Source organism: Pinus tabuliformis, chromosome 7 (assembly GCF_031772625.1).
Source record: "Pinus tabuliformis cultivar Carrire ecotype Pingquan chromosome 7, CPIR1, whole genome shotgun sequence".
Lineage (NCBI taxonomy): Eukaryota > Viridiplantae > Streptophyta > Pinopsida > Pinales > Pinaceae > Pinus > Pinus tabuliformis.
The window spans coordinates 1,782,393,021-1,782,417,229 of NC_142293.1; the positions used below are offsets into that span (position 1 = coordinate 1,782,393,021).

The following is a 24,209-nucleotide window of genomic DNA, read 5'->3' on the forward strand; positions in this document are numbered from 1 at the left end:
TAATTCCCTATTTAAAATAGTGCATGGAAGGTTCAAAGCCTTTCACATCGAACAAGATTCAACCAAATCACATCGAACCACGACCTTGCGGGGCAAAAGGCAAGATGAATGGCTCCAACCCAATGTCAAGACCATCCAAACCAAGGGTGGTAAATAAATGGGGTTGGCTTGCCAGATGTATATTCAATCGCAGTTGGTGATCCATACTCTGCTTTCGTTGCGGGGAAGCACCTCGATAATCCCTTAACGCTGGTACAGGTCATCAGCACTACTCTACCACAAGTGAAAGGTAGGATAAATACAGACGGGTTGGGGCAACCCCACCAGTGGGATGCTTTCAATTACCTTCTGATATGAATCGTTTAACCTTTCAGAGACACAAAGGTACATTATAGCTAGGATTCAATCTGGATGTGTCAAGGGTTGACCTTATAGCTATCATTAGTCAAGTTATAGGATTATGAGAGTGACGAGCACGCAGTAGATTGGCTGTAACCTAGTTGATTAGCTTTGCCACAAGGGTTCATGGGTCAGTGGGGTATATAAAGGGTGGGTCCCACCAATACAATAGAAAGTGTTAGGTTTCATCATTAGTGACCAATGTAGATGGTTCATATTGGTGCTTTTGGTGCTTCTTCTCCCGATTGATAGTTGGTTCCATTTCTGATCCATTTTTGTTTCTGATCGTTCGACCATGATCTCGAGTAACTGAGTTTGGCTCGTTGCGCATCCAAATGGAGGCATTAAAGGTCGATCTGTAGTTCAAGAAGGCTAGGATGGGTATACTTAGGGAGTATGTAAAAGCCTCGTTAAGTGTGTTGATGAGACACCAAGGTCTTCCTCCTAACTGAGCTAACACTAACTGGATGGGAGAACTGGTATTGTAGTGTACACTTTATACTTGCACAATGAGGTCCCATCGTATGGGCTTTCACACCTGCACAATGGATCTAAATAAGTCCCCATAATATAAGCTTTCACACCTGCACAATGGTTCAAAGGAGTCCTCATGGTATAGGCTTCAAACCTGAAACAATGAATCAAAGAAGTACCATAGTATAGGCTTAAAACTTGTGTAATGGCCTTATCATACATTTAATCATTGTTTAATCTCTATCACGAATGATCTTTCATCAATCCACAATTTAGTCAGTTAAATATAAAGATCACATGGTATAAAAGTTGATCTTATATAATATAACACATAGAATCAGAAACAAGCATGATAAAATAGTTGTAAAACACTCGCAAATAGCCATTTATATGGGTTTCCATTCAGAAAGAAAAACCATCAGGAGTTCATTCATCCCAATCATCCCTATTGACTGAGCACACCTTGGTCAATTTGTGTTCCAAAATCTTGTGAAATGCCTTCGTTGTGTCGTTAGCCTACAAATGATACGGTGTATACTTGTGGTGATGTATCATGAATTTCTTTTCCAACGCAACCACCACACCATCAAGAAAACGTTGACCCTTATCGAAGGCTATGCGAGCATCCAAACCTAGTGACGATATTATAAAAAATGAACCTTGTTGCAGTTTTTGCCAAGCAATCTCGGGTTGGTGCACCTTGTGCCCATCGCATCAAATAATATGTTGTCATGATTATATACCTATCCCCCGAATAGCACATTGGCAGATTCATAGGTCCAATAAAGTCCACAACCCAGGACTGAAATGGCTCCCCGACCACAATGGGTTGCAACATCATTTCATCTCGTGATGAAGGTCATCCCATGGCAGTCATAACGCTGCTTCACATATTACACAGCATTTGTAAAGAAAGTCTACCATTTTTCCCTGTGTGTAGTCCCTTCCGTGTAGTAGCCTTCTATCTGTGACGCCCACTGCCCTGGCCATCATAGCCCTCCCACAACAATGCATGTATTTCATGATCCAACGCACATCTACGTAGAATCCCATATGTGGCTAGCTTATACAACTACACTACAATCAATTGATAATTCACTATGTGTACCACAAGCTACCTACATTGTAATTGATTAGTCTTTTGGCACCAGTTTGGAGCTTCGGAATTCGTCAATCTCGGCGAAGATGTCGGGCACTTATTCCACACGAAAGAGATCGAAATTGGGCAATTCATCAACTATCCCAACAAGTTCCCCATTCTAGATTCAAGAGAGATGATCAAGCCCCACATTTTGCTTGTATGGCTTAACCACTACCTTGAAATCAAATTCCTAGAATAGTAGTATCCAATTGCAGATCCAATCTTCCAATACTAGCTTGTTTACCAAATATTTGAACATAGAGAGTGATCAATGAAAAATGTGAACAAGCAACATAGGAGGTAATGTCTCAACTTTTGGAGCAGATACATCACGGCTAACCCTTCCCACTCCATTGTAGTGTAAATACGCTCAACCCACAACAATTTTCCACTCACAAAATAGACTAGGTGATCTAATTTGCCTTCCCTTAGATGTGCCAGAACATTTCCCAGTTCAATACCAAATGCATTCACTTGTGCAAGAAAAATCTTACTACAATCCGGAAAAACTAGAACGGAATGGTCATCATTCATTGTTTTAACTATGTACACCCTTCCTCCCAGGCATTCGCCTAAACAAATGGGACTCCAATCTGTGGAAGCTCTTCCATCTTCGTTGTCAATTTGACCTACCCCTTTATAAACTTGTGGACCTATAACCGCCAAGGAGAATGGGGGAAGCAGAAAAGGCAGCAACCAAGGTGGGAAACGCAGGTGTTGACTGTTACCAAAAAGAGCAGATTCACCAACACCTTGATAAGCTCCCCTTCCAAATTGATAGCTATAGCCCGGTGTTCTGGTTTCAAATCCAGCCCCATAACCAGTAGACTAAGAACCACTTGTAAGATCTTCCATACCTCGAGTTAGACTCTTGCTTTTCTCTTTCTACGAGATCTATAATATCAAGGGTGGGCTAATCACAACACTATTAACTGCTACAGGGAAGTCTTACTCATGAAGGGATGCAAGGAAGGTTATCAATGCTAATAAGGTTACCAATAAAGGCATGTATGCGTACCAATTGAAGGAAGGTTCTCAATGTTAACTCCCTACTAATGCTACCTACCTACCAATGCTAATCAAGTTACTAATAGATGGATGATCTACCTAATTAATAATCGTTTAATACTTCAAACTTAAATGGATGTATCCCCTCTAGGGCAGCGTTGAAAAGCTAAGAGAACTCTCCCTTTCAGTGAGCTTTCAGTCCGTGATTTCATGGTCAAAGAATATATCCTCGCCCTAACCCAACAAACTAAACGAACTAAATGGGAAGAGCAATGGGAAGAGCTTAGAGAAACGTTATTCCTTTCATGTCATGGATAGATTTCCTCGCAATAACTACCGGCTAACTACCAAGAAGAGTTGAGTGTCGCTTTCCTTGAAGAGCTAAGAGAAAAAAAATTCTATTCAATGAAACTCCTTCCTATACATAATTTTATGGAACTTGGAAATGAAACACCAGAAGAATATTTAAAGCCTTTCACTAAAAATTGGTTGATATTTCCGCATCTTTTCCTATCTTTCCAATTGAAAAGATCTTACAATCGATTCATAGAGCATTTTGATTATAAGGTGATAGGTCTGGTGGGCCACTGGTTGTCGTCACTTGCCACGTCAAAGGTGAGGTGGATGTTTTGCAAGCTCCTATGGCAGTTGAATGGTGCGCTAGTTCCTCGAATCTTGATCATACACACGTCAATGCACATGTCATGAGTCATTTGTGGTTTTGGAAAACCACAAACTACTTAGCGACACCCCCTTAGGTGGTTTTCAAAAATTAAGGTGAGGGGAGCACAACCAATACAAGGCATTTTGTGGTTCACTAGTGGTTTGCAATTCAGTTTTGTGCCACCCCTCCCCTCCATTAAACTTTGATTGAATAGGCTCATCACAATTTTTTGATCTGGAGCATGAAGCATGTGAACCATCGATTATTTTGTCAAATGTAAGAAATATATCCTTGACTTTTGTTGACTTGTATTCCTTCATACTTAACTCTCCAACACTAAAAGATAGTATCTTGGCCATTGTCTAATGATTCTAACCTACCTTCTGAGAATTACACTCTCAGTCTGGTTAGAGATTTGTTACTTTATCTTAATAGTCATTCGGACCTCGAAAGATCATCATGGTGTTAAGTTTAATCATAGAGTCTGCATAAAAAATTCAAATATGACATTAAACTCTTCCAAACAACTCTAGGTATCTCTTTACAACTTGTTTTAGTTTCCAATCAACATTTTCTTACAGGTTGAACTTTCACCCATAGCAAAAACAAAATCTTGTCATTCATCTTCTCATAACGTGATCTTTCGACACCATCAAGCAAGAGTCCACTATTATTTTAGATCTCCACTTTGCTTAAAAAGCTTTTATTCTTTGTAATAATGACAAGTTCTTCGTGGTTTCAATTGAATAAATTTGTTTTACTGTTACAACAAAAAACACCATTTTCCATGCCATGTTTTGCACCTTAGCAAAACCCTTTTCTTGTTTTCAAAGAAGAGGGGCATGCAGTTACAACTTTCTAGCCTCAACACAGACTTGATCTAAGAAATCAGTGGTTTCATTTTGTTCGATGGTTTGAGCGTATGGTATAATAGTTGACATCTTACAAATGTAGATTCCACTAGTTGTATTGACCTACGTACCATCTTTACCAAAGTGATCTTTCTCCATCATCTGAAGTGATTAGTCACTGATACAAGAAATTTCACTCCTTTCCCTCTACTAGAACTTGATCAGTGTCTTGAATTATTGATTTATCAAATGTTTAAAATTAGCAACATAGATTGCATGGAGGCTCTCTCTTCTTAATGTACTTGTTTTTGACAAAGTTGATACAATTGTGAACTGGCAAGGCAAGCACCCATAGAAGGTCACTCCAAGTGGAGGTTCCATGATATTAGTCGGAATACAACAATACTGCTTCTGCATCAAACTCCTCGAAAGCTGCTTTGTTACATCATTCACACTTCAACGAGCACTCCCCTCTGGCATACCTTGCAATGCCCGTACATTATGGAACCATAAGTAAAAACATCAGGAGTCCAACCCTTGGTATGCATATCACGAACCATCATTCTGACTTCCTTCCATTTTAGTCTGGTCCCTTGGCTGGCTTTCAAAGTCATCTTGTGACTCAACAGCTTTTTGAACTAGAGTTTCATAGTCATCTGCCAAAAGTTGTAGGCACTTACTTTTACGCTTTGGCCCAAATGTATCTTGGAAAGACTCTATGTCTAGAAGATGCACTCTTGTTTGATTTAAAATCATATTGTAAGAATTCGACAACCGTCTTTGCATCTCTACTCGAAACGTTTCCAGCTCCTTTTGATTGACAACTCTTGTATTCCCAAATCAACGTCGGTCAGGCTGAATATGAATAGAAGGAAGGTCCTTCGACTAGTACTCATGTTTCAGAATACAGCCATTTATGTTACGTTTGGTATGGTAGTTGTACATGTGAAGCCACCTAACAGTGGAAGAATTTCGCAAGTTCGAGTCCCCATCTTTTATGTTGTCATCCAAACTATGCTTAGGTTTTCCCTTTCCCTTCGTGGTGCTCGTGCCCGATTTCTTCTTCTCTTTCACATTGCCTCAAGTCTTGCTAATTCAAATTTTAAATTCAAGGGGGCCTGCCAATACCTCCTATAGTCTTGAGCCCGCGCCTCTTTCATTCAAGGATAATAGGAAGGCAAGGTGATCATGAGTGTAGACGATTGATCCTTTTGTTGTGCGTGCACCAGCAAGAGCTTTGTTGGTGCTTATATGCACCAACGTTCTCGTAAGCTTTCAACGCATTGAGCACTTATACTAATCTCCTTGGTGGGATCCTCCCTTGGTTTGGCGCCTTGTCTAGAACTTCCTTGTGATTTGTTGTTGCCTTTGATAATGGCATGATATAGGCACTTGGAGATTGGGCGTTGAACCCAATATTAATAAAGAGTACCCTTCTGCCTAAAACATCGAGAGCACCAATTATATTATAAAATTCAATTTTGGCCCATAAATTTTTTTGAAAAATTATAACCACTAAGCTTCACATTGAAGGGGGTAATTTGTCAAACCATACCCATAACATCATCAACATATATTGTTTCCAACTTGCCAGTTTTCCCAATTTTAAATGACGTTTCTATTGATTTTAATTCTTGGTTCAAATCCGCTCTAAAAATTTTGACTTTTTTGGCTATGCAAGTTTAAGCTACAACGCATCTCAAAAAGGCACCTCCTCCACTATCATGTCAACCAAAAGAAGACCTACATCACCCCTTCCATGCATGTAGGAGTGACAAGGCGCCACTTAAGGCAAGTGTTGGCATCAAAAAGGGACGTGCTAGCCCTCCCATGTCATCTCAATGGCAACCATCCACTTTCGGGCTCCGGAACAAGGCACCATCTATCAAACAAGGTCAAGGCCAAACTATGTGCATTCTGGGTCTATCTGGGCACATCATCAAATAGTCTAATGCCCAAGATTTCACGCTCAGCATTTGGAGGCTCATTAAGAGGTGTAAAGGCATGTGGACGCTGCTCAAGGCCTAACTATTGATGTTTGTAGCTCAAGCAAGTGCTTCTTTAAAAGCCTAAGTGTCTAGGCATGCAGAAGTAGCCCAAAGTCTCCTTCAACATTTGCTCCAATATAACAAAGTTGAATTTGTAAACTTAGCCTAAGTTAGACTTAGGAAAAGAACATAATTATTATGTTGGCTCATTAGGCTAAAAAGAATTTAGGAAAAGTAAATAATTTACTTTAGTGATTATGCTTTAATCTCAACCCTTGATCTCAAGTGAGACGAAATCTAATCTCGACCGTCAACCACTATGCAGATTTGGGTTAGGGATTTAGCTCAATGTAAAGTTATAAGAGCAAGGCTAAGGAGAAGGAAAAGACACACCATACAACAACACAAGATTGATAGAGGCATCTCAATGAGGAGCGTGACACTAAGTGTGTTGGGTCTGAAGAAGGGGTCAACAATGAGATCTAGATTAGCCAAGAGGAGCTTGATCAATTGGATCGGATCCATAATTGTACATGCATTTCCTCAAACAATCATTCTCCCAGGATGGGAGCCGAAGTAGGTTCTTAATAGAATTAATGAAGAATTAATTTGATTGGGCAGAATTTATTGTGTCATTTATTTTGTGATTGAGATTGATATATTTTGCTTCCATTGAATTTATGTGTTAATGAACCTACTGGTGCAATTAATCAAATCAAGTTAATGAAGAACTAATTTGATTGGGCAGAATCTATTGTCATTTATTTTGTGACTGAGATTGGTATATTTTACTTACTCTGAATTTATTGTGTTAATGAACCTACTTATGCAACTAATCTGCTAAGAATTAAGTGTCGAGTGCTAGGTTTACAAGAAAAACTAACACCAACACTCGTCTCTAGAACATGGCAAAGAACCCCTTGAAAGGCGTTGAAAATGTGTCAAGCTATCCCTCAAGGGATCTCTACTGCATGTATGATATCACCCGAACAAAATCTCTCAAGACCGAGTGAGGTCACTTCATTAGGGATATAAAACCATTAAAGCATCACAACAGACCATATCTAATGCTGGGGGAATAGACATACTTCACACAAAACTCCCCTTCAAATATCTAACTAAAACAAGACCTATGAAAAAGTTACCTGACTTATGTTAGGGATGATTAGGTCAACAACCCTATTAGGGGTTTCCAAACCCCAAGGAGAGTGGCATGCCCCAAGTTGACCCATCAATCCATAGTTTCATGTGATATGGTGGTCATGGAGTGGGAGTAACTTCAAGGAAAGACGCCACAACCATGAGAGCAGCTAATGGGAGGTCGAATAATTAGAGTGTAATGATGTAAGGAGTGATCAATCGTGGTGGCATGAGTTACCCCTTTCCTTGGCCTATTTTTTCCACCCTCCTGGTGTGCCTTTTACTTGAATGATTTGCCCTTATTTGGTGCAGAGCTTAGGATCCCATGCTTCCTTTATGCTTTTCCAATACCCCTTTAATATGTAGCAATTTCTCGCTCATCGTGGATGGACATACAAGAGTTCATTTATTTAGATGAAGCGTTGAATGCTTTAAGAATTGGGTAGTAGCAAATGTTGGAGGAAGGGCTCATGCCAAGCTTTTTTGCCCATGGGCTAAATATGTCCTAGCTATCTTTTGAATTTTACATTTTCTTTCTATTGTGGCTTTATATGTTTTTATCGTTCGTTCAGCTATATCAACCTCTGTGACCAAGTTTGCAGGTCCTAACTCAAGGATGTGGATATAGGGTGCCAATCCCAATGACCAATGACTATCCACCCAAAGAATGGAGATGGACAATTAGGAGAGGTGGAATGTGGCATTATGGATTACTTTAGACACACTATATCAATCAATGCCTCGCCAATGGTGTCCTTCCTAAACCCTAAGGTCTCAAAGGAGGTCCCATTGGCCAAGGGTGAAAGACTAACCTCCCAAGTGAAGGTTGGGAACAAGGATACAATCGAGACTAAACAATCTTCCAATTTGCCTCATGATCCATATTGATATGCCCACAACATTAAATGAAACACATGGTTGCTAGAATGGTTAGAGTACATGTTGATAGATGAACCACCTTCCTTCAAGAAGAATGTCAAATAGGGTGAGAGCATTGATCGGAGCAATACGTGGAGAATTGTGACATAATGCTATTCGTTCAACGTCGACCATCATAGGGTTATTGGCTACCTGGTTGTCAAATAAGGAGAAAATTTTTCTCCTATGAGTTACCCACTTTTGGTGGGTAACGGACACCAACTCCTCGTTCTCAACATTTGCCCCGATAACAACAAATTGATTTTTAATTTTCAATATAGTGATCTTCATCAAGCAACTATCCATTGTGTTTGTAGCTCATGTATATGACAGTGAGCATATTCCTTAAGAGCATTTCACAAAATATATTCACACTCTAGTATAGAGTGATCATGGCATCATATATATCATTAACCAACTTCCTATTCATAATGTGAGGGATCAAGTGGTCCTTCACAATGTTCAACCAAGAGTGTATAATTAGTAGGAGTTGTAACTATTACCCACCAAATGTGGGTGACCCCGTAGGAGAATTTTTCTCGTAGACATCTCTTTAGCCAACAACCCTTGACAGCCACTGACGTAGTCAATGTATTGTGCCATTTGATCTCTACTCCCTTAAATTAGTCATATGTCCCCTCACCAATTTGTCAAGAGCAAGTGGTTGAAGGTGGGTAATCCAACGTGGAAGGTATGTTTTTCATTGTGCAGATAGGTGCTTATGCTTGTTTTTCATAGGGCACTTTAGGCATCGATTATTTTGTGGCTTGAAAGAAGGAATGGTTTTGATCGAGGTCTTGTTCCCTCACTTTAAATGGGGGGTTAATCCTGAACCCTAGTCTTGTGGGATCTCCCCTATTGGCCTATAGCTTTAGAAATGGCACTACTTGGGACACCCTGATTTTGGTAACACGGTCCCATTTTCTCGTTCCACATTTCTCACTCCCCTTCGCACATTACAAGCCCTATTTCATCATCTTCCCTCTTGGGTCCACATAACCACTGGCACACCCCCTCCCCTTGTCCACATGTCTGTGTCGGGCCTAGAAACGTTTCCCCGGAGGTTGACGCAGCTAAAATAAAGTTAAAAGCATACAATGGCCACAAGCAAGAAACAAAAGAAAACAATATTATAAAATGCAAAAGATGGTCGGGACATCATAATAGCACATGGGCAAAAGCCAAACATGAGCTCTACCCCTTATCATTATGGCCATCACCCTGATTCCTAGGGCCGATGAGTGCCACCACATTATCAAGGAACCCATGCACATCTGAACCCCTAGCGGACGATGAACTGCCCCACCTTAAGGAGGTAATAACTACTTACATCATACACAGCATGCTCTCATTTCTCGAAGCCCTGAGCAGTGATGCAAATAAATATCAAGAAAAGGCAAAAGGAAAATGAAGAAAGGTGGGAAAACAAAGGTCAAGGTAACTCATGTATCCAATCGTGCTCCCTCCTACATATGTATGTCCAATATGTGGATATTCCTCATCATTTTCACCCTTGTACTCATGGCACTTAGCCTTGAGACCCCTGCGTCCCCATCCATCTCGTCATTACTCACATGACCCCTATCACTTTAAAGGATGTACCTTGGACCTGTCTTTCTCCTTAGGGGTTGGAAACACCTAATAGAGTTGTCTATTAACCACTCCTACCTAGGGAGGTAACACTACTTTGAGCTCAAAGCCCCACATTTGGAAGGGAAACCCCATATGAAGTCTCCTTGTGCCCTTGACTAACAATTTTGTTCACTTAGATGCACTAATGAATCATTGTACCTGAAGGTGAGGATGCGCATTAGACATTATATGTGATTGGCAAGTGGTTTTATCATGGGTTGAGCAACTTAACTGGGGCCCAAGTCCACCAAAGGATCATATTGACACCCCTAGGGGAAGTGTTGAGAACCATGGGACTCTTATCATGTGCAGAACGTTATTTCATATGAAAGGCACCCTCGGCAGTCTACTCGTTGCCCCAAATTATTCACGAGGTGATGCACTTGGACTAGCATGACCCAACCAACTTAGTAGTGTACGCATGGTTTAGCAGCTAACACAAGCCCAAAGGAGGATTGTTTCATCCTTGTGGACATGGGAGGGAAAGCACCATCGTCAGAGCCCTCAGATTGGAGCATTACAGGGTATTTTATCATCAAGAGACCCATGAGACTAGCATTTGTGCCATCCCCTAATTCATACTTTATGGAGCCCTCTCTCACATCTAGGCACCTAGAGGACTCAATGCGGCCCTCCATTGGCCATACTTCAGCATTACGTCATCAATTCAACTACCATATGGTTGGCTAATTCATAATTCGTGAAAGCTACTTGGTCGACTTTTGACCAAGGCTTGTTTCATGCTCATTAGTTTAATATTTTGGGGGCTAATTTGACTTAGTGAGACTCATATAAATAGAACTCAAGTTCATTTGTGAGAGATCATCATCACACTTGGGAATTTCAACCTTCTTGGCAAATCCACACTTTTTCTTTGGTTGGCTATTGGATCTCTTAGATGCATTTTCACATTTGAGGCTGAAATTTTCGATCTTCTTTGGAACTATCTCATGATTTGTGGATGGATATATCATATTGTCATCTTGTAAGAACTCTTTGTTGAATATTCTCTTGAAATAATGTCTAATGTATCGAATTATTGCAACTAGGTTAATGTTATTGTGCCCTAGTTTGTTGAAAATCATTTTGGAAAGTTATTTTGTTGGCAATTGCATATGTTACTCATTGTATGGCAAATGATGAATGTTCCCAGTGGATGAAATTTTGTCTTTCCTCCATAAAATTCCATAAATCTTAGAGTGGGTAAATGTTGAAAGTCGGTAGCTAGGGCATCAATCTTTAACCTCCTTAAGGATGGTTTTGGCCAATTTAAAAGCATCTAGGGCTCCATAGCCCAAAGGAGAAGGCATTGGTCCAAGCCATTCGGTGATCAACTCCTTCCTTCTCCATATTTCTCCTCCTCAAAATTTCGTCCCCCTTCCTATTGGATGGCTAGGTTAGGGCATCAAGGGAAATCCTTTAGAGAGTAAACTGGCGAATTTCGTGAGGACAAGACTCTTCCTTATGGTCTTGTCTAGAGGATCTCCGAGTTTGGTAAGTTTATCATAGTTCTCCATAAAATCTTGTGCCCTAAAAGGGATAAACCTAGCTTGTATCTCCTTGGCTTGGGGACTTCTTTGAGGGTTGTATGAGCATAGTATTCATTGGAATAAACCATAAGAAGCCCTTTCCCATACTTGTCTTGATCTCGAGAATGTCTTTGACCACGATACTTCATAAAAACCTAGGTCTTGTGCAAGATCTTGCAAGGTCTCTTAGAAGGAGCGAAAGACCTCTAGAAGTGTCAAGATATTGCATTGAACCTCCTCTAAGAGTTCCTACCTAATCACCTAATACCTTAAACCCTAGAACATCAATCAAAAGGTGATTATCTATCTACCGAGACTCCTCCCATCGATGAAAGTCCGTAAAGACAAGGGGACTTTGACTAAGGTGATAGTGGGTCATTGTCCCATTGTTGTCACTTAGTCTAGTAGTTGTCCCATAGGTTTTCCCTCCTTAGGGCCCTGCTAGATTTTGTGGTAACAGTAACTACAGAGTTCAACCTCCTCCAACAACATCTACAGTTTGCACTTTCAAGGTGTAAAATTGGAAGCACCCTTTAACTCATCCAACAACAACTATAGTCTGCACTTCGAAGATGTAAAGTTGGAAATACCCTCTAACCGATCACTCTCTAGAACCAAAACTAGTTTCTCTTGCAACTTCCAAAGAACACCTCAAACAAATAGCTCAGCCACAAATTAAACAAAATCAGCACCCTATCACAGCTGCAGATCGCCTCTCTCAAAAATTAACAGCCCAATCACTAGAGTCACATCTTGCACACAAACTACTCGTAGGTCCATGCACCTATCTCAGACACAGATCAACTTCAATCACCAAAGCTAGTGTATCACACCCATTGAAATACTCCAACAACTCCCGCTCACATGCAGTAGCCCACTACATGCACAAACTGCGAGATTTCAGATGTAGAGTGCTGATACCATGTTAAAATTTTCAGCACGTCATAGTGAGATATGTACTTAGAAAACTAAACCGACTGATAGGAAACTTCAACCAGAACAGCAAAGTCTGAAGACTAGATCTACATCCACAAACAATCTGAAATTATGAACAGAAAGCTACAGAATTGAAGCAATCAATCGAATCACAATTTATTAACTCAGAAAGAAAAAAATTACAGAAAATATGCTAATCACTAGCAAAAGCAAAATTGACTTACTGACAAATGTCCTCTTGCTTTTATAGAATAAGAAGAAGTGCATTACAATTAATGCTGCTGGCAAAAGAACAACTGACCTTCTGACCAGTGTTGAAAACATCAGTATCAGCAAAAAAATTTGCAAACATTAAAAGATACAAAATATATTCATTTTTCCAAATCAGAAAAAATCGGAATACATCAGCAAAAATCTGAAAAGAAAAAATAAGCAAAATATCGTGGTTTTTCGGCACATCGCCAAAAAACCGGCAATGTTATCAACAATGCTGACAGTGGAGTGACCTCTTGCTTTTATAGAATAAAAAGAAGGGCTTTAAAATGAATGTGCACCGGTGCACCTCTGTCGATAAGTAAGACCCTAGCCCTATAGGCACCTTGAAAGAGTGCAACTGAGTCCTCAAGTCAATTGCACCTTCCAGGAATAGTCAAAATCACAAAGCAGCACTTTATCACCTAGGGATCACCTCTTTTCCAAAAACCTGAAATCTAATTTTAGAACAGCATGAAAATAACCCTTCATGCAACGTCACTGCTAGAAGCCTACAAAAATAGTGCTGTGCACCCTAGTTTGCTCTAAAACTGCTCCCTCACCTACAGAGTCCACACCATCATGCTGCAGTGAGATTGATTGTGTACAGATCTGTTGAGCCCACCATGCTGCTGTGAAGGAAAACAATCACCAAGCAACAGGTAAAACTAACAGTCAAATCTGGCCACACTTTCAGTCAGGATCTATTGTGTAATTGTTTCATCACACATCTCTTTAACTAAAATCTGTCGAGCTTAAAGCTCTGGGTTTTTTTTATTTTCATTCCTGGGAATAGTTGTTCACTGGAAAAATCATAAAGTTGCTCAGATACTGGAAAAGATCTAAAATCATCAAGCCCGGTCATGAAACACATCAATTTACTTTTAATGGCACATAATCCAAAGAATATGTATTTGTCATATCAGTCCGTTTTCAATTGTAATTAGAAAAATATATAGAAGGCATTACAAATAAAAATGCATCTACATATACAAAATTAAGATACAAAAATCCACAGACCCAAGTTGCAATTTGTTTCATAGCTAAGATAATGTCATTATATTAATGTCCACCAAATGACAGCAAAAGCTAGGTCCGTGGGGCTGGAGGAGTACAATTAATGTAATACAAAGTGGAAGTGTAAAAGCAGCTCCGATATCAAAGCCAAAAACGACAAGAAAAGATCTACGAACAAAGCACAAAAAGCGGAGAAACTAGTCCAAGAACTCAACACTGGCAAACTCGAGGAGAAACAAATAGAATATGCATGGTTAGCACAAATAAAAAAATGAGGTTTACAGGAAAGGATAATGAAAATTAATAAGTACTTACTTGCCATGTATTTAAGAGCATCTTCAGATGCTCGATGTTGTGCTTCCTTCTTGGTTCTACCTATGCCTGCACCCACTTTTTCACCACTAAACAGGACCTGGATTGAGACAATATTAGAATAACCACAATTTTGCAGATAGATCCATTGGTTATGCACTCAACTTTTACTGTTTACTTTTACAAGAAACTAACATCAACAAAAGATTCTAAAGGTACAAGTAAACAGAATCTTAGATTTTCGAGAATTACAGTATTAATTGAGCATTTGTATTCTACTATTAAACTTATTGCTGTTTAATTCTCTTGAAGTGCACAACAAACTCACCTCAACCGAAAACTCTAGCTCCATTGTTGTATTCAGCAGTGAAATAAATTCCACCTGAAAAACAATAAAGTCAATAGTCTAACAGCATATGTATCAGCTTTAACCAGACAAAGAAAGATAGAACCTGTAGATTAAGCATAAAGCATAGAGATAAGTAGTGAAGAATATAGCGTTATAGGTAGCTGATTATAAAATGACAAAGTCCATTCTAAATACCTTTGCACCACACTTCGCAGCAATTTCTTGCAGAACACCAACAGTATTGGAAGCAATCAGTGCATTCACTCGTCCAGGTTTGAGGTTAGATGAAGTTTTGTTCATAGAGGAATCTTCATCTTCTGTTCAATTAATGAAAGTAAAGTAGTTTCAGATATCATTTATATATGAAATGAGATTTTATCAATGCCATAAACAGACTGAAAGCAAGCAATGAAACTAAGAGGACTTTATCTAACCCAGTTGTTGGGAGTTGGAACAACTGAGTATATTGTTAGAAAATTGGAAACTGGAAAAATCAAGTGAGTATGAGACAGAGAGCAAATGGACAAGCTAAGAGCAATGACTCCAAAAGGCTGGCATAAGCAAAAAGCCAAGTGATTAAAATTTAAAGGAAACTTGGAAAAACCAGTATGATTTATTGCAACTCTCAATTCCCAAAGTCATCATCCACAAGAAAACATTTATTCTTTTGCAGAACATCTATAAAAAGCAACAAAAGAAGAAAACCATAAACAGACAGGACTAAGATGCAATAATTACAGCATTGTGCAATTCTTAGCAGCATTTGTCCTATAAGATTAAAGGATCTTGGATATCCCATCCAGATATGTGTTAGATTTCCTTAAAATCCAGTAAACTGATTCGCAATTTTTATGTGTAAAAACCAGAAATACAAATAACTGCGTTCTGGAAACTTAAATCATAGATACAGTGAGTTTTCTATCTTAACATGCACAGTAGAAAATAAATCAGAATACAAACACATCAGCACATAGAACACAAGATATACCCAGGAAACCCCAACTCCATGGAAAACCTGCAACTGTGTCTTTTATTTTCTTCAGCAAAAAGGTTTTCCTTCAGAATTTTACAGCAAGGGAAACTTCCCCTTTATCACAGGAAAACAACTGATCAATCCTCCAAGATAAATCAGAGGATCACTGCTCATTCAATCTGCAAAAAGGCAACTCAAATCTGCTTGTCTACTTGCACGTGCGAACACAAATCTTCTCCTCTTGCACACACGTGCGAACTGGAGCTGCGCAAATGAGGTCTGAGCTAAGGCAATTTGGCCCTCACTCAAGCTGACACTCTTGGGCGCTGAACCACTGCAAACTGCTGAACCCTCGTCTCTTCTTTCGCTGATCTGACTCAATTGACTTTCCACCAACTTGCTCTATCTTCTCTTATAATTTCAATCTCAACCCCAATCTTCCTCTCAACAACTGAGATTAAATTGTGATCAAGGGATAAGATTAAATCATAAGTTAACTTAGGAATTTTTAATTTTTCTTAAGTCTAACTTATGGAATAGTTAAATAATTAATATTCTACTAAATTAGTTGTCTTGTGGGTTCTTCTGCTAGCCTTAGCACCTAGGCACACAAAACCCTCATTTCTCTACTCGAATCAACACTCCCTCTTAGAGAGAAAGGTGTTTTACACTGCACCCAACTTCTTTCTAAGTTAAACAAATCTAGTCCCTGGCAAAGCCTTGGTCAGAATGTTTGTTGTCTGCTCCTCTGTTGGTACACGTATTGGAGAGATACTATACCTCTCTGAAAACTCTGATGTGGTAATAACGTATGTCAATGTGCTTAGAGCGAGCATGAAACACTAGATTTTCAGAGCTTAATGCAACTATGATTGTCATAGTGGATCACAATGGGCTCCAACTCCATCCTGAACAAACCCACGAGAAGCTTCCTCAACCAAATGGATTTGCACCCCGCCAAACTAGCAACCATGTACTCGACCTCAGCTAAGCTCAATGCAATTGATCTCTGCTTCCAGCTAAACCAAGAAACAATTGTTGATCCTACACTGAATGTGCATCTCTATGTGCTCTTCCTGTCTATGGAGCTACTTGCCCAATCTACATTAGTGAAGCCCTCAAGCCTCATATCTCATCAACCTGTCTATACCATGCTCTATTGTCCCCATGAGATATCGTAACATGTGCTTGGCAGCAACCCAATGCAATTGTAGAATAAATAGTTATTCTTTTATTATTGATTGAATGAATGATGAATACAACCTCTCGTGACGGTGTGCCTAAATAGCCATTGACTAGTCACAAGATTCTTGAATAGACATGACTCCTGCCTTTCGGTAATTAATGTGTTTACTAATGTTTTTTATTAATTACCATTTAATTATTATGTACCATTTATTATTATTTATTATTATATTCATAACATTGCCACTCCCTTGGAGATGATTTGTCCTCAAGCAGAGGTAATGATGGGTATCATTGTCTGAACTTTTCTATTTCTCATGAAAAATCTTCTTTTGGAAATTTTTTTCCATTTAATGAGGTATTCTTTAATGGTTTTGGAACATAATACTTTTTCCCTAGTAGCAAGAATGTCTTCTGCTTCTAAAATGATTCTTCCTTCGTCATCAACTTCAAGTATTTCTATTTGAACTGATTGATTTCGTCCTAGCATTTTTTTAAGACACAATACATGGAACACGTTATGGATCCTATAGTTATCTAGTAATTTCAACCAATAAGCCACTTCATTGACTTTTTTTATTATTTGGAAAGCTCCATAAAATTTTGGAGCCAACTTATTCTTCCTTTGTTGCTTCAAGAGATAATTGCTTGTAGGTTTGTTATCTAGTAGCTCATACCAAGCAGAATCTGAACACTCCATGGCCCAATGTACAAGGGCATCATAAATTTTTTACAAACCAAAAGTCATCAGGCACCTGTTGACCTTTTCTCTCTCCTCTTTCTAGTTCTTTCTCTATCAACTTTTGCAACCCTGCGTGGAATTGTATTAAATGTCACTAGGATAATGACCATTTGTAAAAGGCTTAGGCAACTTAAGACTCAATCGTCAAGTAAGTACACTCTAGAGTGTTGTTTTCTTAGCTAAATATTCTTGCTTTTCAGTGATGAATAATTAGTTGAGTTTTTTTAACTCACATACCTCCAAAGTTGAGTGACGGCTTCATGATCGAGCCCGGGGTTCATCCTAGTGCCTACAGTCGATGTATATTACCATACTAGGACATCCTAGTGCCTACAGTCGATGTATATTACCATACTAGGACATATCTTAAGTGTCGCCGAATTATATTAGGATTTAGTAGGATTTTTTAATTTATTAAAAATTCCCTCAGGATGGGATTTTTAATTAAATTATTCAAAAAATAGTAAATAAGTGAGCCTCGAAGATGTTGGGGGCATATAAGTACTTAAAATTCATGCTCTCCACCCCAACATTCGTTCAAGGTCCACTTTAAGGGTCAAAAAATAACTTCTAACACCTCAAAATCCACTTTTCCTATGTTAGTGGCAAAAAAGTGACATAAATGCAAAAAATTAATAAATGGTGAACATACTAAATGTGTCACTGTGAGGAAATGAGGTGGAAAATGAAAATCAAGTGAAAGTACAAATGAATAATGACTTGGAAGGCCACGTTAAAATTCGGTTTCCAAATAATGACAAGGTCAAGTCAATTGTCAGTTAGGGGGCTCGAATTACCAAGTCAGCAGCTCGATTTCCTTGTGAAGATCAGCGCAGATTTGGTGGGATAAATCAAGTTTAGTTAACTTACATTTTTGGAGAGGATCTACACACTTAACTCCACTCACCTCCACTTGATTGGCTGCCATCTAGTACACGGGTTTGTTAGCAGTTTAGGCCAGCTCCATGTGCAGTGTACTCTAACAGTACACAGATCCTCCTACAGCTATCACGCAACGCCAAATTTGATGGGAATTGGTTGGAGTTATAGCAGTATCGACTGGGATATTTCATTCCCCTACCACACCACTCTCCTCACACTTGTCCACAACAAGGAATACGTTGCCAATCAAAGAGGTAAACTCACAGTTTGGAAAGGGAACTTGCAAGCCAGCAATGACACCTACAGCCAGCCTTGTTACACATGGAGAATTCAACCCTCATTGGGATTGACACCATCTTGCCACTTGTTGATCAACATTTCTTGTGATTAGCTCCCTAATCTTGTATAAATAAACCCTCTGAGCTCCCATTTGCTCAGGGTTGAGAAGCTCATGCTTGGGAAAACTCTGTTGGATTTTGTAATCTCTTATTTTCTCTAATAAAATTGAAGACTTTGGAGGTCAGAAGGTGCTCTCTCTTCCTTGCTTGTGGTGGAGGTAATTTGTTGAGTTTCTAGTTTATTTCATATCTTGTATGCTTGGATCCTTGGAGTGATAGTGTTATCTCAAGGAAGTGATTAGTAAGTATTTGTTTTTCACTTGGTAAACTAGGCATTTAATTTAATCATTTGTAGGTACTTGTAAATAGCTTACAGTGATTATTTTCTCTTGCAAAGTTTCCAGCTATGGCTAAAAAGCATCTGGAGGCATTTTGGTGCGTATTTGCAGGCTACCTCTAGTTTACAAGCGGATTTGAAGTATTCATTCAACCCACCTCCAAAGGGCTGCCATAATGTGTTCTTAAGAGTAATTTTTGGGAGGCTCCACTAGCCCCTCTTTGGCTTCCTTTCATCAGTCAATTTCTATATATACTTTGGGATTATGTATTTGTACTTGCATTGAAAATCTACAACTCCTAGGCTCTTCCAAGGGGTTGATTGTTAATATCAGTCCCATTTTTGTCCAAGGAAACCAAGATTTCCTCGTCTCCTTGGGCAAACAAAGTTTCCTTTCCTTAGTTCATTGAAATCAATAGTTTAACAGGGCTTAGGATCTAACTATTGGTCATCTTGCTTTAGATTTTCTATCCTTCCTAACTTGATTACTTGGCTTCCTTATCCCACAAGTTTGTAGGGCTTTTGGGCAGCAAAAAGACTCTCTTTCTTGGACTGATCTGGCAGATTTTTAATCAGTCTTCCTTGACTGATTTTGGAGGCAGCAAAGGACATTCTAGCGTCCCTTATTGACTGTTTTGGGACAACGAGAGCTTATTCTCTTGGACAGACTTGAAGTTGCTTTCCTTCTTCAAACTTGGTGCCTCCAAAACTCATCAAAGGAACCCTTTGAAGTTATACCATTGTAACTCACCACTCTTGGGAGGCCTACTTCAAATTCCAAGGGAGTCTTTCCCTCTTTCATTTTTGGGTTGTGGATCTTGAAGAGCCAAACTCAAAGGCGCTTTGTAATTTCCTGTTTCATTAGGCTCACTCTCTTTTGTAACGAAATCCTTTGGGAAAAGAGCAATTCCCCTTTGAGGTAAAACACTTGTAAACTTTTCCCAAGGAGAAAAAAACTTCCTTTGCATCCCTCATCACATAAGGGGGATCCTCACTCTAATAAAAATAACATTTTCTCTTTGGAGCTTGGGGACCTTTTCCCCTTGGCATCCCACTCTTCACCACTTGGGGAAGGTCCTCATGTGATTGATTGAATGATTGGATACACTTTCATTCACTTTTCATTTCATGGAACATAGTTCATAGTCTCCAAACATTACATGCAAAAAAAATTTGAACGAGTCTTATGGATTAACCCCATTTTTCTTATTTCATCTATTTTTTGAGTATTTATTTCCTTGCAAAACTATTGTTCACAAATGATTTTATTTGCTTACTTGCTTAAAAATCCTCATAATCTGCTCTTGTTCTTTCTTTTCAAGGCATCATCTATTTATGCAAGGGATCTTTATCACAAATTAGGAAATTGCAATCATTTCATTTCCTTTCATTCCTGCAATCATAATTTAGCTTCGTCATTTTAACTTGCTAGTTCCATTGGATTTGAGTTCCTTTGTATTTAGTGAAATTAACCTCCAACTTAACTAGTTGTATAATTTAATAGGGCCACTTTTCACCCATTTCTTTTTCCAAGTTTGAAGACGGCAAACACTCAACTTGCTAAATCATGTTGATAAAGCCCAATGTTGGATCTACTTACGAGTGGGTTGACTTGAGAAATCAAGTGGATACTCATTAATGAAGCTAAGCTTCTCCACGTTGGATCTCCTTGCAGCCATACTTATCTTTGCTAGGATAAGTTTTTGGAGGAAAAGTTTCAAATTAGAATAGGTGCAATCTCTATAATTTACACTAACTCGAGAGACAACCTAATTAACTCTATAATCAACCAAGAGGCAATTCATCACACTTTATATTTCACATTGTGTACTTGATTGAGATAGCATTGCTTTTGTTGTACAAATTTATTCACAGATTGGCTAATTGCTATCTAAAAGCACTTGATTTCAAGCAACTTTTATTTCAAGTACTTTGCTTTCAATCCCTTTCATTTTCAAGTACTTTTCTTGCGAGCATCTAGTTGGATTATTGGCAATAGTCTCTTAATTGATCATATATTTATATTGCCCAAGTGCTTCATTCATTGGTTTGGCCCTCTTATATATGTTTTGTCATGAATGATATGTGATGCTTATGTACTTGCAAAATCATTTCTTATGTTGAAGCATATGTGATGGTCTATATTGTAAATGGTGAATTGTAAATTGGTTTAAGTCATATTAACTCCTAGAACTTGTTTAGCATAGCACTAATCAAACCTTAGTTTTCTTCTTTAGGGACTACCCCCCTTGGCTTTGCTAGGAGTTAGCCTAGATGGAGGAGTTGGGAATTGGGTGGCAACCCCAACATGCAACTTGCCCCCAAGGCCACACCAAGTGGAGTTGAAGACTTCCTCCACGATAATCCCCGGTGTGGATTTAGGCGGCAACAAGGTTGAAGTTTTACAAATACACAATCGTCTTTTTCAAATTCTCTCTCTAAACGGTGTTGATTTGCTTCTTGTCTCATTTGATTACTAGTTGTTAAATTTTCTTTCAATATTTTAATGATTTTTTATTTTCTTCAGACTGATTCTTCACTACTTGAACCTTAGAGTCACTTAATGCGAAGTCCTTCCATTTGGGAGGTTCATAACCATATAAAGCTTGAAAAGAGTCATTTTAGCTAATGTATGGTAGGTGGAATTGTACCACCATTTGGCTAGATGTAACCATTAAGACCATTTATTTTGCTTATTATCTGTTACAAAACGACGAAGATATGTTTCCAAACATTTATTCACTATTTATGTTTGTCCGTCTGTTTGAGGGTGATAAGTTGAACTCATGTTAAGGGATACTCCAACATAGTTACAAAAATATAGCATTTGGTTACTCTATCCACCACAATGAATATTTTGTCCTTTCCGTCAGACATAGGCAACCCTTCAATGAAATCCATCGACATCTCCTCCCACTTCTGATTTAGGATATGTAAAGGGTGAAGTAATCCTAGGGTTAGAAGTTAGAACGTTCTCATTTTTACTTCTTTGACAAATATCACATTCGACGACAAATTTTTGAATCTCTTTACTCATCCCTTTCCAATAGAATGATTGACGAGCATTATAGTATGTTTTGAAGAATCCAACATGTCCTGCAACTGGCGAACTATGTGTTTCCTTTAAAACCTTCATTTTAAATTTGGAGGATCGAATAGATTCTACCTTTATACCATAATATATCATTTTTCCATTCAAAGTTAGGATTTTGATCCAAATTTTCAATTATAGAACAATTTTTGCCATATTCAATTTGAATCTCATCTAACCAGTTGGGAACTACTACTAAAGTTGTGCATGTTGTTATATCTTCATCTCTTCGCAAAAGTGCATCAGTAATTATGTTATCCTTCCCCCTTTATGTAGTATTTCCATGTCAAATGTGGAGAATTTCTCCATCCATTTCTGTTGTTCTGTAAATAATGTTTTTTGTTGTAACAAGAATTGAACACTGTTGTGATCTATATGAATCAAAAATTTGCTTCCCATGAGGTATTGATGGCAAGCATTTCTTTATGATAAGTAGACTTTAGGCTTTCCCTTTTGTTGAGATTTCGGCTTTCAAAAGCTATTGGGTGGTTCTCTCGCATCAATACTGCTCCAACTCCAAACCCTAAAGCATCACATTCTACCACAAAAGGTTTGGAAAAATCTAGAGTTGCTAATATTGGAGTAGATGACATTACTTCTTTTAATGTCTCAAAAAATTCTTTTGCTTTGCTATCCCATTGAAAGGTATTTTTCTTTAACAATTTTGATAAGGGTGCAATCAAGTGCACATAGTTTTTGACAGATCTTCTAGTATAACCTTTTAATCCCAGAAACCCTCTTACTTTCAAAATACTTCTTGGTTTTGGCCATTCTTTGATTGTCTTGATTTTACTAGGGTCAGCGCCTTGACTCCTTCCTTGAATATGATGTGACCGACGTCTTCGACTTCCCTTTCACCAAAAGTACACTTTCATCATTTTACAATTGATTTTTTTCTACTAAGGAAAGCACATCCTCCAGGTGCTTGAGGTGCTCCTTCCAAGTTTTTCTATAGATAACTAATAGAAACATCTATAAGTGTGGATAAAAAAGCTCATGCATAATTGCTTGGAATGTAGTTGGGGCATTTCTTATTCTTAAATGGCATCACCTTGAATTCATAATGTCCTTCATGAGTTTTGAAAGCAGTCTTCTCAACATCTTCTAGCCATACACGTATTTGATAATAACCTGACCTCAGATCTAACTTTGAGAAGTACTTTGTGTCGTGGAGTTCGTCTAACAACTCATCTATGAATGGGATGGGAAATTTGTTTTTTATAGTTCTTTTGTTTAACCCTTGATAGTCTATACGTGGTCTAAAATATCCATCCTTTCGAACCAATACCATTGGAGTTGCATACAAGCTTTTGCTTTTTGTAATAACTCCACATTTTAATAGATCTTGAATTAGTCTCTCTATTATCTTTCATTAAGGCGGTAACTTCATTTGCAATTCCTAAAATACTTTGTTATACCTTTGGACTAAACCTGCAATCTCTAGGTGTTGTGGTTGAACTACATTTGTTGTTAATAACCCTATTTGTTGACATTGTGTGATACATATTGGTGCTCCTTTTCGAATAAGTATTTTCATTTGTTGTGCAGATACAATTTGAGTAGGAGGTGGTTGGAATATGAACAATTTATGTCTTCTACCAGCCCATTTGAACTTAAATAATTTGCTTCTAATGATTTGCAGAGTACGTTCCCAATGCTTGTAGCCATTGTATTCCTAAAACAGACACTCCTCTAAGGGGTACAGTGTAGAAACTAGACTCCAATTCATAATCGCTTAATTGTAATTCAGCCTTATGAAATTTGCCAACTCCATCCTATTCTTTTGTCATCTAGCACCATGACTCTTATGACTGATTCTTGTGTCTACTAACACAGTGACATCATGGTGTTTGTCGGTGAATCGGTTTGGGATTAGACACGACAGAACGAAGGTATACACACAGTGTTTTGGCGACAGGATGATTCAAACGCGACAGAACAGTACCGCAACCAGTGGGGACAGGAGCAGAACAACAAGGAAATTGCAGACAAAAAGACGGGAACAAGGAGGGCGGACATAACATGGCGAGAAGGGACGACGACGTTGGACA

The 24,209-nt window shown here is 38.6% G+C and overlaps 1 protein-coding gene across 3 annotated transcripts in view; it reads right to left on the reverse strand.

Annotated features, from left to right (window-relative positions):
* LOC149255488 (RNA polymerase II C-terminal domain phosphatase-like 1) overlaps positions 1 to 24,209 on the reverse strand; it is a 142,527-nt gene that overhangs the window by 74,232 nt on the left and 44,086 nt on the right. For all 3 annotated transcript variants that reach the window (XM_089460495.1, XM_089460493.1, XM_089460494.1), the window contains 3 exons: positions 14,806 to 14,927; positions 14,590 to 14,643; positions 14,265 to 14,361 (listed from right to left, as the gene is read on the reverse strand). In XM_089460495.1, coding sequence (XP_089316621.1) covers positions 14,265 to 14,361; positions 14,590 to 14,643; positions 14,806 to 14,927 — 273 coding nt within the window. The remainder of the gene's footprint in view (positions 1 to 14,264; positions 14,362 to 14,589; positions 14,644 to 14,805; positions 14,928 to 24,209) is intronic.